At 32.0% G+C, this 13,656-nt stretch overlaps 1 protein-coding gene across 1 annotated transcript; it reads right to left on the bottom strand.

Moving 5' to 3' along the window:
- Window positions 1-12,687: 12,687 nt before the first annotated feature.
- On the bottom strand, window positions 12,688-13,338 carry LOC124366670. The gene has a single exon (XM_046823272.1). It carries the CDS (start codon window positions 13,336-13,338, stop codon window positions 12,688-12,690), a length of 651 nt encoding a protein of 216 aa, XP_046679228.1.
- Window positions 13,339-13,656: the final 318 nt, after the last annotated feature.

The following is a 13,656-nucleotide window of genomic DNA, read 5'->3' as shown; positions in this document are numbered from 1 at the left end:
GGAATAGTTGATTTTAGTAAATTATGGAATGATATTAATAATCTATAGACAAATTTTTAATCTACAAAAAATTACTAAGAAAATTATCTTAAATTTAGTCCAAATAGAGGGGTATTGGGGCTTGTAACACCCACAGTGGTAAAAACATTCGGGGCATATTTCAATTTGTGTTAAGCTGAAATCATATTCGTTGTCGAAGCATGCTCTTAGTTCAAATTCGTGTTTATTTGTTTAGATATTTTATATACAGCAGCTGACAGACAGATAACACAAAGCTTGCGCCTGGTATGAGTCAATGCACAAAGAATTAAGGCTTGAGAAATACAATAAAAGCCCTTTCGCACACTCCCCTTGCTTCGAGCCTCGATTATAGATACTTCTTAATCAAGGCTTCGAGCGACAGAGACGGGCGAATAATGCCAATGAACACCTACCGATTATAGTCTTACCAACATTCTTATGTCTCGTTGTTAAGGGTAGTTGTGTTTTTAGTGACTTTTTAATGATAAATGTGGACATTGTTAGTACTAACGAAAGAATAAAAATACATCACCTTTAGTTTGCCGATTATACTTTTAAAAATATTTTGGTTCCTTCGCTTTTATTGTTAAACTTTTCGATAAGTTTCTACAAAGATTGTCTAACTATGGTAGACAATTCTACCAAAAATCTAAGAGTCATTTTAAGCCTATATGCAAAATATGATGCGATTATGACATTTTATTCGTTGTGCACCATCTCACATTTTGTAAAGTGTCTTTGGAGTTATAAAGAAAGTTCAATATTAATATAATTAATTCGATATAATTTCTATGCTTTGCAGATATGTTCAGATATAAAACGACTCATTAATTCGTAAGATAATAGAAATCAGAACCGTTCCGAACTGAGATCGCTATCAGCCGCTTGTACAGGGTTCGTCAGGAATTTTCGGGATTTATCGGTACTGACTGCTCGGCTCTGCCCCACTCTTTCTCTCCGCCTACCTTAATCACTCCATTAAACATACGCGTGAGGAGCTCGTGACGCTGCAGCGGCCACATCGGAGCTCCGGTTAACTGCACTGCACTAAGTAGAGAGGTCACCTAACCTCAAATCAATTCTCTCTAATGGAATGACGACGACGACGATTATCGACTAAAACACATCGACACATCTACTTGTCAAAATAAGCGTTTTCTTATAAAAAAAAAAAAAAACGGGGTATAAAATTAAACCCTTACACTATAGCCAATCTCAAGCTATTAATACTGTATTGGTTTTTATTAATAATACAATCTACTTTAGGGAACCTTATATAATTTATATTCATTGCAATCGTATGCAATGTATTGTCCATGAATCTGCATCTACAACTAAACACTTTGTTTTAAAATTGATTGGATTAATACTACACTAAAGTTCTGAGGCAGTTTTATTCACAAGCTACCGAAACTAAGTACAACGAAGTAATTGGCTGTAAAGGAAGCGCTGCTAAATTCATTTACGTGCCTAATATTGGATGTTAATAACATTAGATGTTCTCTTTATATCCAAGTTAAGTCGTTGCTTCGGGTGTTTAACGGATAACCATTTCATAATTTACTACCTCAGAGTTTGAACTAAAAATAATTTAGTCTTAATAAATTTTCTAAAACATTTGATATCTTTGTTTGACATTTATAGAACTGTGAACACGTTTGGAAAACTGGATGTTCAATTGTATTTACTCATTTTTATTAACATAAATGGCCTTGACATAATTATAAAATTATATGGCTCTATTTTTGGATATTTTTATACTCTCAAAATCTAAAAAGTTCAGAGGATATGTTAGTGATAGCGCATGTTCTAATGCTACGACCTTTACACTTTTTATTAGTACTGTCGACCTTCTATTGTATTGACTTTCCTCCTTATTTTTTGTACGTTTTGGTAATATTCTCACAAATTCGAATTGCCCATGAGGATGGACAGAACAAGCATTCCAATGGAATTCAGCAATAATTGTTTCTAAGAAAAGAAATCTGTTCCTTCTCTGAATGTGTAATGAGTAAACAATTGTACATACGAGGATGCATAAGCTATTGTAAATTGTAACAACTGTAATACAAGCTGTTATATAATTTATTGTATCAGGATATTAACGTTTATTTTTATAAAAAATGTATAGTGTTTATAATGGAACCAATTAGTGTAAGTCGTTAAAGAGTTCACTAATCACTTCAAGAGACCCAGACCACTTCAGACGAATATGACTCCAGAATCCAAGAATCAATTCTAAAACAGCGTCAATTACCAGACGCTGCAATAAAAGGAAGTTCAACTGGACTTACTCAACATTCAAGAAGGTTAGAATGTCAATTATGTTTATGTATCTTTTTGACACGGATTAAAAGCCTTCACTTGTATCCGACCACCGAATCTGAGTTTTGTTGACACTAAATTTAATCAATGTTTTGTTCCAATGTTTTGTTTCAAGTAATTAGATTGAAACACTATTAATAAGAAATATAATTAGCTGCAATTATGTACACGTCTAATTAAATCAATTTTTTCTCCCTGTATACTTTTTAGAGAGAAAATACAGATGAATGCTAAATGATCGTTTCCTTTGAGTCTACGAATTTTGATATGTTGTCTAAAAACTAAAGGCAATATTTTATAATACTTTTTAAATTTTCAGTTAAATATATGACATATATAAACATTAGATGTATGGATATGATGCAACTTGTCATTTAGGTGCATGAATATTTTCATTATAAAGTATTGTTAGTTTAACTTTCTAAATAATTTATTTCAGTGGTTTTTATTTTAGGTACTTGTAATTTTACGTACTATCTCAATATTTATTTTACGCCACTCTGCAAATCTAACCAGATCCTGTTTGGTTACCATGAATTCCTCACTTTTGTTTTATAGTAATGTCATAAAGTAAACGGTTTAAATTCTATCAGAATTTCTCTACGGCGAGATAAGACAGTTTCTCAAATATAAGCATCCTATAAATGTTACAAAATTTATGAATATGGTAGGCTAGGCCTACGCATATAATCCACCGCTGTTAATAATAATTCAAAGGCAATTTAAATAATCAATTGCTTCTATTTCTAGGTAAATTAAAGTAAAACATAAATTGATTAAGAAATATTGAAACTTTGCCTCTTTACAAAATTTTTATATTGTAGTACGTTCTAATTAAAACACTAACATATAAAAGACTTATCAAGTGCCAAATTTTTCCTGCCCCGAATATAATATACTATAAATATGTGCTGTTTTCTAAGATAATTTTGAATGTTCATGAAGTATTAAAAAAGTATATTCATACTTACTTATAGAGTGTTAGAGCCACCGTCCGTTTATGGCATTATTTTCATTGTAAAACACCACTAAGTTTTATGATACCATGAACAGGAAGTGTGTCGTCACAGAAACAAGACTACAACTAAGTCGTACCTCACGGACTAAGCCAGTATATCACTCAATGTAACTTCGTTTTTTTTAATGAAACCCAAGACAAAAACAGTGGCTCTAGCAAGACGGTTGACAAAGTTCGTAATGCCTCGAACTTCGTCAGCAGTTTCTTTCAGGCTGCTTCTATCTGAAGACTTTTTTTAATTAGTTTGCAAGTCATTGTTTACAATTTAGAATCAAGCATACAATTCGAAAAACTTAAAAATCGGTCTCACTAATTACTAAAGCATGACTGTTTTACAGTATAAGAATCTGTTGGTGTAGAGACAAAGACATGTTCTAGTCATAAAAATAGCCTAAGTTGAAAATAAAAAAACTTTCTAACATCTAAAATCGTACTTTTTAACAAATTGTTTACATTATAACGTTTACTCGCAAATTGTAACAAGTTGACCAATTCAATCCAAACGTATACTGAAATTAATTGTCTCACACCCATGTGTACAAAATCATGGAGCTTAATTATTGATTCTGTATGAAATATAAGTAAAAAAATACTAAGTAATTATTATTCAGAGTGTATATATTTTTAGAAGGTTATCAATAATACTTTGATTAAATTATTTGTACGAAAATCAAGATATAAAACTCAAAAGTTTTAAATAAATTAGTACACAGCTTAATAATAATTCATAACGTTGTTTGTCTGGTTTCTTTAACAAAAATCATTTATAATCATAAGGGCATTTGGAAAGACTTATTTATTTTATTTAAATTTTAAACCATATTGGAATTTAACATACCACAAATATAACTTTTTACTGACTTGTAATTGTATAACAATAAACGAAAGTCATAACAAAAGCTTCACGTTACGTCTAAACTTCAAACCGAAACAGATTTTAAACATTTTGTTTAGAAAAAGGGTTCGACCCATAATCTCATAAGCCTTATTCTGGTCATTCCCTAGGGCCTGTGCGAGGATGTTAACCAAAAGAATTAAGGTGAGAGTCGATATAGGTCGATAGTATTGATAAAAAATTACAGTCGCAAACAGGACTTTTACCTGCGCTATTTGTAACTGAGACCCAAAGTCTAACTTCTTAGCTCGCTGGGCAATCTGCACTACTAACTTCTGTTTCGTTCAATGTTAGAATGGTCGACCAACAAAAAACAGCCCAAAGGCTTTATTTCAGTTGTTTCTAAAATATTTTTTAAAGTTGTTATGCGTATCTTTTATGGATGATATACGTTTATGGATATTACACAAACCACCACACAACCACCATTAAACAGTTTTAGAAAAGTAATAAAGTCTTGTTATATGCCCTTGTGGGTGGATGATGCATTAAACATTTTTAAAGTTAATTAATAATTTATATAGTAATGAAACAATCCAAGGGTTTCATATAGTGAGTACATGTTTTATTACAATTATTACTTTATTTAATCATTATTCTTGATAGGTTGTTAATAATTATTCTCAAATTATATTAAATTAGTTTTTTTGGTTAAATTCATGTTTACTACAAGTATTTTTTAAAATTTATATCAATTCATTAAAATAATTACAAATTTAGTTTTCGTCTACAGCTTGTTTTAAACATTTATTCTATAGAATACTGCTAAATAACAAATGTGTATAAACACTGTGTATAAGACAGTTATATCTGCAAGCAAAGTATGTCTTGAGAAGTTGATGGTGCTTCTGTTTGGATTTGGAAGCCAAAACTAATTGTTTGATCCCTTTGAGATATTGAGCTGTATTGTAGAACTAAGCGGTTCAAATCTAACTTGACCACTTAGCTCCCAGCCGTTCCGTCTGTGCCTTGGCTCCCTAAATAATTTCTGATGCAGAGTAAACATACGATAGAACTCAATTACCAACTCCGTCAAGCCTTTGTCAGTTACTACTAACTACTATCTATCAGTATAGCATAGTATACTGGTATTTCATCTTGTATATTTTTCGTCTTATATATTAAATTGTTACGGTTGAAATTGCAGTTAGAATATTATCAGATCTTTCATTTGTAAATTTCAGTTTACTCTCTCACTTTTTTTATGTTTCTTTCTCTGTTTTTCACAATTTCTTTCTACATTTCTATTCCAAAACTAACACTTTCATCACAATTATAAGTAGCCTATATGACCAACGAAATAAATAGATACCATAAGATTATAAATTAATTATATAAATATATACAAAGGAATAATTAATTCGTGTAAACTATCTACCAAGAATTACAAAATTAAGCATAGTGTACTCGTATTTATCTTTCAAATTTTTTCGAGCAATGAAGCTTCATTACTTTTAAGCGGTTTGAACGGGACAAAAATAGTATAATTCACGGAACGGAGCCAACATAAACCTCTAATGGTACTGTATGTATTGTAATCCAGAAAACAATTTACAAAACAATCAAAAGAGTCAATATAAATTAAGATATGGTTTTTTGGAAAATGATATGTTTATCATTTACAGCTCTATGATTAATTGATGGGCTAATAATGTTACAAATATATCGATAATGAGAACCACACCGGCATACCGTTTTGTTCAAACATTTTATCTTGAAGTTATAAATTAGATACCAGGAAGTTGCACAAAATAAGCTATCTCTTATTGTTATAATACGTCACCTAATGCTTTTAACCTACAAATAATTAGATGCATTGTTATTCAATTCAATAATCATTCGATTTTAGTTAAAATATTCATAGTAGTGGATGAGGGTACGAAGTATTGGCTTGAACCAATCCTTAACACATTAAAATGTAATAGATTGATAGCTTTTTTGTACAAACTAAATATTATATAAATTCTAAATGACATTTGAAACTCATCGATTCAATAACTGTCTGCAAGCAGTTACAATAATGTTTGCATGATATAATATTTATTGCATCATTAATATGATATCCCATTTATACGTTATATCGTAATCTGGAGACTCTGAAGATTTAATCTATTGATGAAACTGATAATTTAAATTTGATACGTTTTTGCTGTAGTCATTATAGAGAAAATAGGAGAATTGATATGTTTTTAAGTAACTCAAAACACCTCAGAGAGATTTAAACATATCATAAACTAACACAGGTATATGAAACATCCTAACACATGATAAGTCGTTATATAAGTATCCCAATTTAATATATAAAAATCTGAATTTGGCGGACAGATCGAGAAAGATTTTATTTACTCACTTAATATTTTCAATAAATTTAATTTGTATATTTATGAGTTCTGTTAGGCGTCATTTTCTTGTCAACTTTTTTTGTGTTTGATTGTCTGTCAGTGTATATCAGCAATAAATCTCGAGAATGAAATGATATAAAGATTTGAAATTTTGCATGTAATCTTAACGAAGTCAGTTGCAAAAGTGTACTTCTTTCTACCTTGCAGTATTCATATTTTTCCAGTATTCCATTTTCACTAGCTACCTGGGATACTCAATGTACGGTTATGCAGAAAGTAAGCGATTAAGAGCTTTCTACTTAAAGAAACACATCTATACACGCGTAAGCAATCTCCCCCCCCCTAAACAAACACAAACATACCCGCACCACTGTGATAAAGTATACAATCCTAACAGCATGCATTTTACCACGTTTACATTTGGATGTTATAAAAATAAAAGCCTTTATTCCTTCACGGTGTTTTCATGATCACACTCACGAACCTCTCCCTCCCTCCCCCAATATACACGTGCTGCCGTGGGTCAGTGTAAATTTTAAAATCAATAAAAGGGTTCCTTTTATCGCATTTCCATTAAGTTTCATATACATAAATGCCCTTATATATCTCTGGGGATAGTTCACTGTGATATACAGTAGGTATTGAGATAGTTATAATCTGAAACTTAATAAGCAGCACAATGACTGCGTAAAAGAACTTAAATTTATCAATTTCAGTATTATTTTAATTAACACTAAGTATGTATCGTCCAATTACGAAGTGGAATGGTACTGACCATAGCCAACCGTTTTATCTTTAATGAAATTTATTATCTTAATTTAATTTTATAGATACATGTCATTTGAGAATATACCTAATATTTGCATGAACAGACGTAAAATTCAAATATATTATTTTAGTATTTCACGTATAGAAAGTATGCCATGAATATGATGGATGCCCTTTTGTAATATGGCACACACAATGTTTGATTAATAATAGATAAAAACATTAAATACGGAGTAATAGAAAATAGTTTCTTACTGTGGTTTGTATGACTAAGAGATGGTTAACCTCTGAGCGCATACATTCCTGTATTTGATTATGGTCCATTGATACATATGTGCGGTACGCCGATATTGGTATTGTCTGTACAATCGGAACATCCACCAATAACTGCTACGGTGCTTGTGATGTAACATGATATAGGATTTCAAACAAACAAACTGTAGTATTGGCTTAACTTTACTAACCTAAAATGTGTGACTAATTATCTTTGATATTTTCATTCAATTTGGCCATTATAATATCGCTATATTTTTACATGTAAACATTTCATCCTTATAATTAGGAAAGACAAAATTACAACTAAAGAAAAAAGCACCAATGTCAATCGATTGAATGTATAGTTCGATGGCTAGGAGTAATGTATACTATGTTCTACTAAACCTCTCAAACCGTAGTTAATTATTGTCCCTAGGTTTTGTAAATAAAATATCTTAATGACAATTTGACAAAAAAAAGAGAAAATTTTCTACGTGTATGTTAATTCAAAGAGCACAGCTGGAGTTTGGGACATTTTCATGCAAATCTTATATAGGATATAAATAGCAAGAGCTACAGGAAGACACTTTTTGATGAAAGTACGATTCTCTGAATTATCTTTGAGGCAAGGAAAATCCTATTCATTTATTAGTTTAATTCTTACACGAACAAACTCGATAGAATAACGTCTATTTATGATTATCTTTGCTAATCCTGTTATTCAAAAAAACGAGGTACACCGAGTTACTTGCAAGTTTATTTTCAATACCAACCAAACAGTATAAATTAAAAAGGATAATAAAATTATTTAATAATAAATGGTTAGGTGATCATCTGTTAAAACTATCACTTCAACTCCAGTTTCGCGCGAACGCGGAAAAACAGTTCAATATAAGTTTGAAAAATCTGTTACCGCGGATTTTGGGCTGCGATGGCAGTTAAGTGTTGAAGTGGTCGCAACTGCCCTATCACGTAACTTGAAAGAAATCATAACCAAGTGTTTCTGTACACTTTTATGAGCTGGAAATCCAATATTAATGACTGCACTTTACCTTAAGTACCAGTAAAAGATTTTAATTTGCGTTAGTAATTTTTAAGTTTCAAAACAATTAAATAAAAAAATTCAAATATTTGACTAGCTTAACTAATATTAATATTTGATAACCGCTATCTTTGTAAATTCCAATTAATTGTATTTAAATCATTTCTTCTGTATTATTAAAAAATTCTAAGAAATATAGGAGTACGCCACACCACGTGACGTGTACCAGGTTTCACTGGGTTTGCTTGAACATTTCAGATCTATTACTCATTTCATTCTAAAGATGTTTTGTGAACAGATATGTGGACAGAAATATGTACACATAAACGTTTTTATGTCGTCAGCAGACAGTACGCAACTGTATCAGACTACTGAGTGATATGAATAAATGAATAAATAAATGAATAAATGATATATTTCCAATTTTAACAAACATTTACAATTCTTTCATTGTTTTGGAAATATACTGGTCACTTTTATAAATAGTGTGACCAGTTTTGAACAAAAATACATTACCTACAAAAACATTTAAACTTGAGTCTAGCACTTTAAAACAAAATAAAAACACAAAGTCGCCATCTGCGATATCTGTACATGACAAAATAATTGATCAAAATTATTGCTTGTTTCAATCAATCTAACAAAATAAACAGATACAAACCCTGGAAGGAATACCTACAAAGAAAACAACAGTACAAAAAATAGTGGAAACAACAGTTACTAGTAAGCACGTATTTTAATAAAAAACTTTTTACTTAATCTATGGAATCTAAAAAGTTAGAAAAATAAAACAGTTTATAAGTATTTTATTATAATTTGAAAAATTTGACGATACATAAAGTACTTAATACAAGATTAACAAAAACTTAACAACTTACCAAAACTTAACAATCACTTGTAGAACCATATATCCTCACAGGTAAGAAACTTCTAGTACATTGTTGAGGTTAGGTAACCAATATCCTGTTTTGAAAGAAGCCAAATTATTACTTCTTTGCAGAAAATTTTAAAATTTATAATATTTTTTAAGATCAAGGGTAACTTGTTGTACAACTTAGGACCTAAGTACTGGAAAGAGTGGCGAAAAATTGATCTGTTTACTTTAGGCAACCGGTAGTTTTTGTTGAGCGCAAAGCGAGTGTTGTAGTGAACATGGTCAATACCTATGTTACAACTCCTGATATAAAAGAGTCGCAATACTTTAAAAATGAACATGTATTGAATTGGTAGAATATTAAGTTGTCTAAAAAGAGGAAAGGAAGATGTTCTTTTTTGTCTATGCATAATTATGCGCAGAAAATAATTTTGGGTTGTTCGAAGTTTATCAATTAAGTATTTATAAGTTCCACCACCATTTATAAGTATTTATTAGTCCATATTGCAATCGAGAGTTTATTAGGGCGAGATACAGAGATTTTAATAAAAATGTGCTGCAGAAGTTTCTCAAAAAGTAAAACTTTCTGATTGATAGTCTTAATTTGTTGTGTAAATTTATTGTATGTTGGTCGAAACTAAATCTTTCATCGAATGCGATTCCTAGATATTTTATGTTTGCAACCTTTTCAAGTGCCTGGCATTCACAAATCTGCAGATTACACGTTGCGTTGTGATATTTTATAGGAAAGGGTATTTCAAAACCATAAAAGTCGAAATTAATATATTTAGTTTTATTTGCGTTAACTTGCATTTTGTTTACAAGGCACCATTCCCGTAGTAATAAGAGATGTTTATTTATTAGGTCACCAATGCAATTTTCATCTCTGTGAGAGTAGAAATAGTGCTAAATCGTCGGCGAATGCATATATGTTTTCCATTGAAGTTTAAATTCAACAAAATCATTTATAAAAACAAGAAACAAAACAGCAGAAGTAACTGAACCCTGAGGCACACCAGACTCCACTATCCTTGGTGTGCTAAAAACATTTTCTACTCTTACCTGCTGCTTCCTTTCAATGAGGAAACTTTTGAACCAGCTCAAAAGCGGTTTCCTCTGATTCCCACCGCCTTTAATTTAACCAAAAGAATGTCGTGGTCAACTAAATCGAACGCTTTTTTAAAATCTATAAAGAGTCCTGTGATTTTGCATTTAGAATTTATACCATCGTAGATTTTTTTCAGTGACAGTTATCAAAGCATCTTCAGTTGACTTTCTTTTAATAAACCCAAAACTGAGCGGGACTAAAGAAATTTAAATTGTTCAAATAATTTTTGAAGACGAATTACCATTATTTTCTCTAGGACTTTAGAAAATACAGAAAGCAGGCTGATAGGTCTTACATTGTCTAATTTAATCGAGTTGTTGGATTTTAGTAAAGGAACAACGTGACTTAATTTCAAAATTTCGGGGAAAATTCCATTTATAAAACTATTGTTAAATAAATATACCAATATACAGCTGCAACTTCGCCGATAATAAATTTCAGTAATTGTACGCTTAATTTGTCAAAACCCGTAGATTTGTTTGTTTTTTCAAACTTTTGACAACGGATTTGATTTCATCTTCGTTTGTAGGCATTATAAAGAAAGACTGTAGGTAAGTGTGTAAAGGCGGGAGGTTCACAGCGGGGACAGAGGTCGGCCGGCCGGACTGGACTGAGATAAGAAAGTTGCTTACTCATCAGCGACAATGCCTGGATCCGTCTCTACTGTTCCGTCTGCTAATTCTATCTTATCAACTGTTTTGTTAGATACGCTGTTGGTCAGATGGTTGATTATTTTCCACTGTTGGGCTGTATCTCTGTACAACTTTCAAACTTTAATGTGTAATATTCATTTTTTGTAACAGTAATTAAATTTTTCAAATTATTACAAAATTTCATGAAGTAATTTTGAAAAGCTCTGTCATAGGGTCTTCTTTTTAAAATTTTGTACAATTTTTTACGTTTTTCTACTTTTTCAAGTATACCGAGAGTTATCCATGGACTAATACTTTTAGCTTTTTACTAACTTAGTGCAGTTAACTACTTTTTTACTACGTTTTTCAATAACAGCAGTTAAAATATTGTAAAATTTGCAAAAAGAGCTATGCACGTTGTGATCAAGGTACAAATTATCCCAATTTACCAGCTGTAAATTTGTCTTTACTAAATTGAAATTTATGTTGCTCTTGTTTGACTGAACTCCAGTAGAATCCCGGGTCAAATTGTGGTTAGAGGTTTTGTAGATTAGCCCTAAAAAATTGTGATCGGTTATTGGATTGTCAAAAACAGCACTTTGAAAAAGTGATAAATCTCGATTTCTTACAAAAATGTGATCAATAATTGTTTGAGTTGAAATGGTGGTGCGGGTAGGGGAATTGACTAAGGAGATAAAACCATTGTTGTTCATCAGGCTATGATATGTGTTTACAGTGAAATTATTACTAGCTAAATTGATATTAATGTCTCCAACAATAATAACATTATTTTTCAATGATTCAATTTCTTGCGACAGTTCTTGTAAAAATACATTTTCGGGTATGTTTTGAAGTCTGTACAGACAGAAGAGTTTAAAATAGGACTTCTTAAAACTAATATTTAGAAGTAATGCGTCTGCTGACGTCATATTTACTTGTGCTGATAAACAACCCAAGTCCTTGTCTACAAAACATAACACTCCTCCCGCTCTATAGCTATCATTGCAATGAGCAAAAGTATTATAGCCAGGAATTTTATATAAGCAGACTTCCTCAGTGTTGATCCAAATTTCGCTTAGTATTATGAAATTAACTTTGTGATTTAAGCTGCTTAACTCTACTAAGAAACTGTAAAAATTTCTTCTTATACGTCTTATATTGGTATAAATAAAACTGAGGCTGTCTACTCTGTTATTTGGCGTAAAAAAGGAGTTGAAGTCTTCGTTTAGCGATAGATTGGATGTTTCAAAACTCATTATGTGTTTAGAAAATAAAAAATAAAATAAAAAGTTCACTGTAAGTTTGTTGGGGAAAAAATAATTGAATAACACTAAAGAAAAAAGAAGTTAGCGCCAAATATTTAAGGTTTATCAGATCAAAAAGGCTTTACAAGATATTTGAGCCTGCTTACTTGAGCTTTTCCAAATCTTTGTACGAGTCTATTTTTATGTATCTCTCACCCTGACACTTTCTGACAAAGAACTTTCCGTCCCTGCACCATGCGTACATGAAACCTATTTCTTTACATTTTGTTTTCAACTTTGACAAGAATACCTTATTATCCGGCGACAAGTGTTCGTTGATGTAAATCCTTCGCATCGGTAAAGCAGGGTTGACGTCTCTGGCTGTCATCGCTGTTTTCTTCTGCCTGTATTTTTCGATGAGTTTGTTCCGGGTTGCTCTCCTCACAAACTTCACTACCAGTGACGGGATGCGGTCTCTCTGGTATGAAGGAACACGGTGCGCTGTTGAGATGTCCTGCTGTTGGATGTCCACACCCACCGCAGCTCCGAGGTCCCTCACCACATCGAAGACGTCCACGTTTTGGGTGACAGGTAGCCCGCTGACTTCTACGTTATCCTTCCTCGAGTACTGTTCCAGCATCCTGACTTTTCCTTTCAAAACGTCTACTTCACAGGTCAGATGACGGTTTTGAGATCGCAGTTCTTCGTGTTCCCTCTTCATGGCGGCAAGGTCGGCTCTTATTTCCTTCATCAGGCTGTTTGACTCATCCAGTTTGTTAGAGACAAAGCTAACTGAAGTGGAGAGATCGCCCATCTCCTTTTTGAAAATCTTTAATTCTCCGAAGACCTCGGTTTTGAGCTCGTCCAAAACTCGGACCAAGAACTCCTTGGTATGAACAGTGCCTGATGCGGAACTGGCGCCGCTGGCAGCTGATGACGTGTTACGACAGTCCCTGCACCTCCAGTCACGAGATGAACGAGTTTTTTTTTTCCAGCTAAGTCGTCTTTAACGCACACAACATGAAAATATTTTTCACACCGTCCGGCACATTTTATTACGGATTCAACTTCCTCAAGCACGCAAAATTGGTTACAGACATCACAGATGATCGACATTATTTATATTAACACT

This window comes from Homalodisca vitripennis, chromosome 7, assembly GCF_021130785.1.
Source record: "Homalodisca vitripennis isolate AUS2020 chromosome 7, UT_GWSS_2.1, whole genome shotgun sequence".
NCBI lineage: Eukaryota > Metazoa > Arthropoda > Insecta > Hemiptera > Cicadellidae > Homalodisca > Homalodisca vitripennis.
Note: the sequence above shows the minus strand (reverse complement) of the source record. Positions and strands in the feature narration are given on the sequence as shown.

Excerpts from the sequence above, each read along its gene's own strand:
- LOC124366670 (XM_046823272.1), bottom strand. The coding sequence starts at position 13,338 with ATGGGCGATCTCTCCACTTCAGTTAGCTTTGTCTCTAACAAACTGGAT.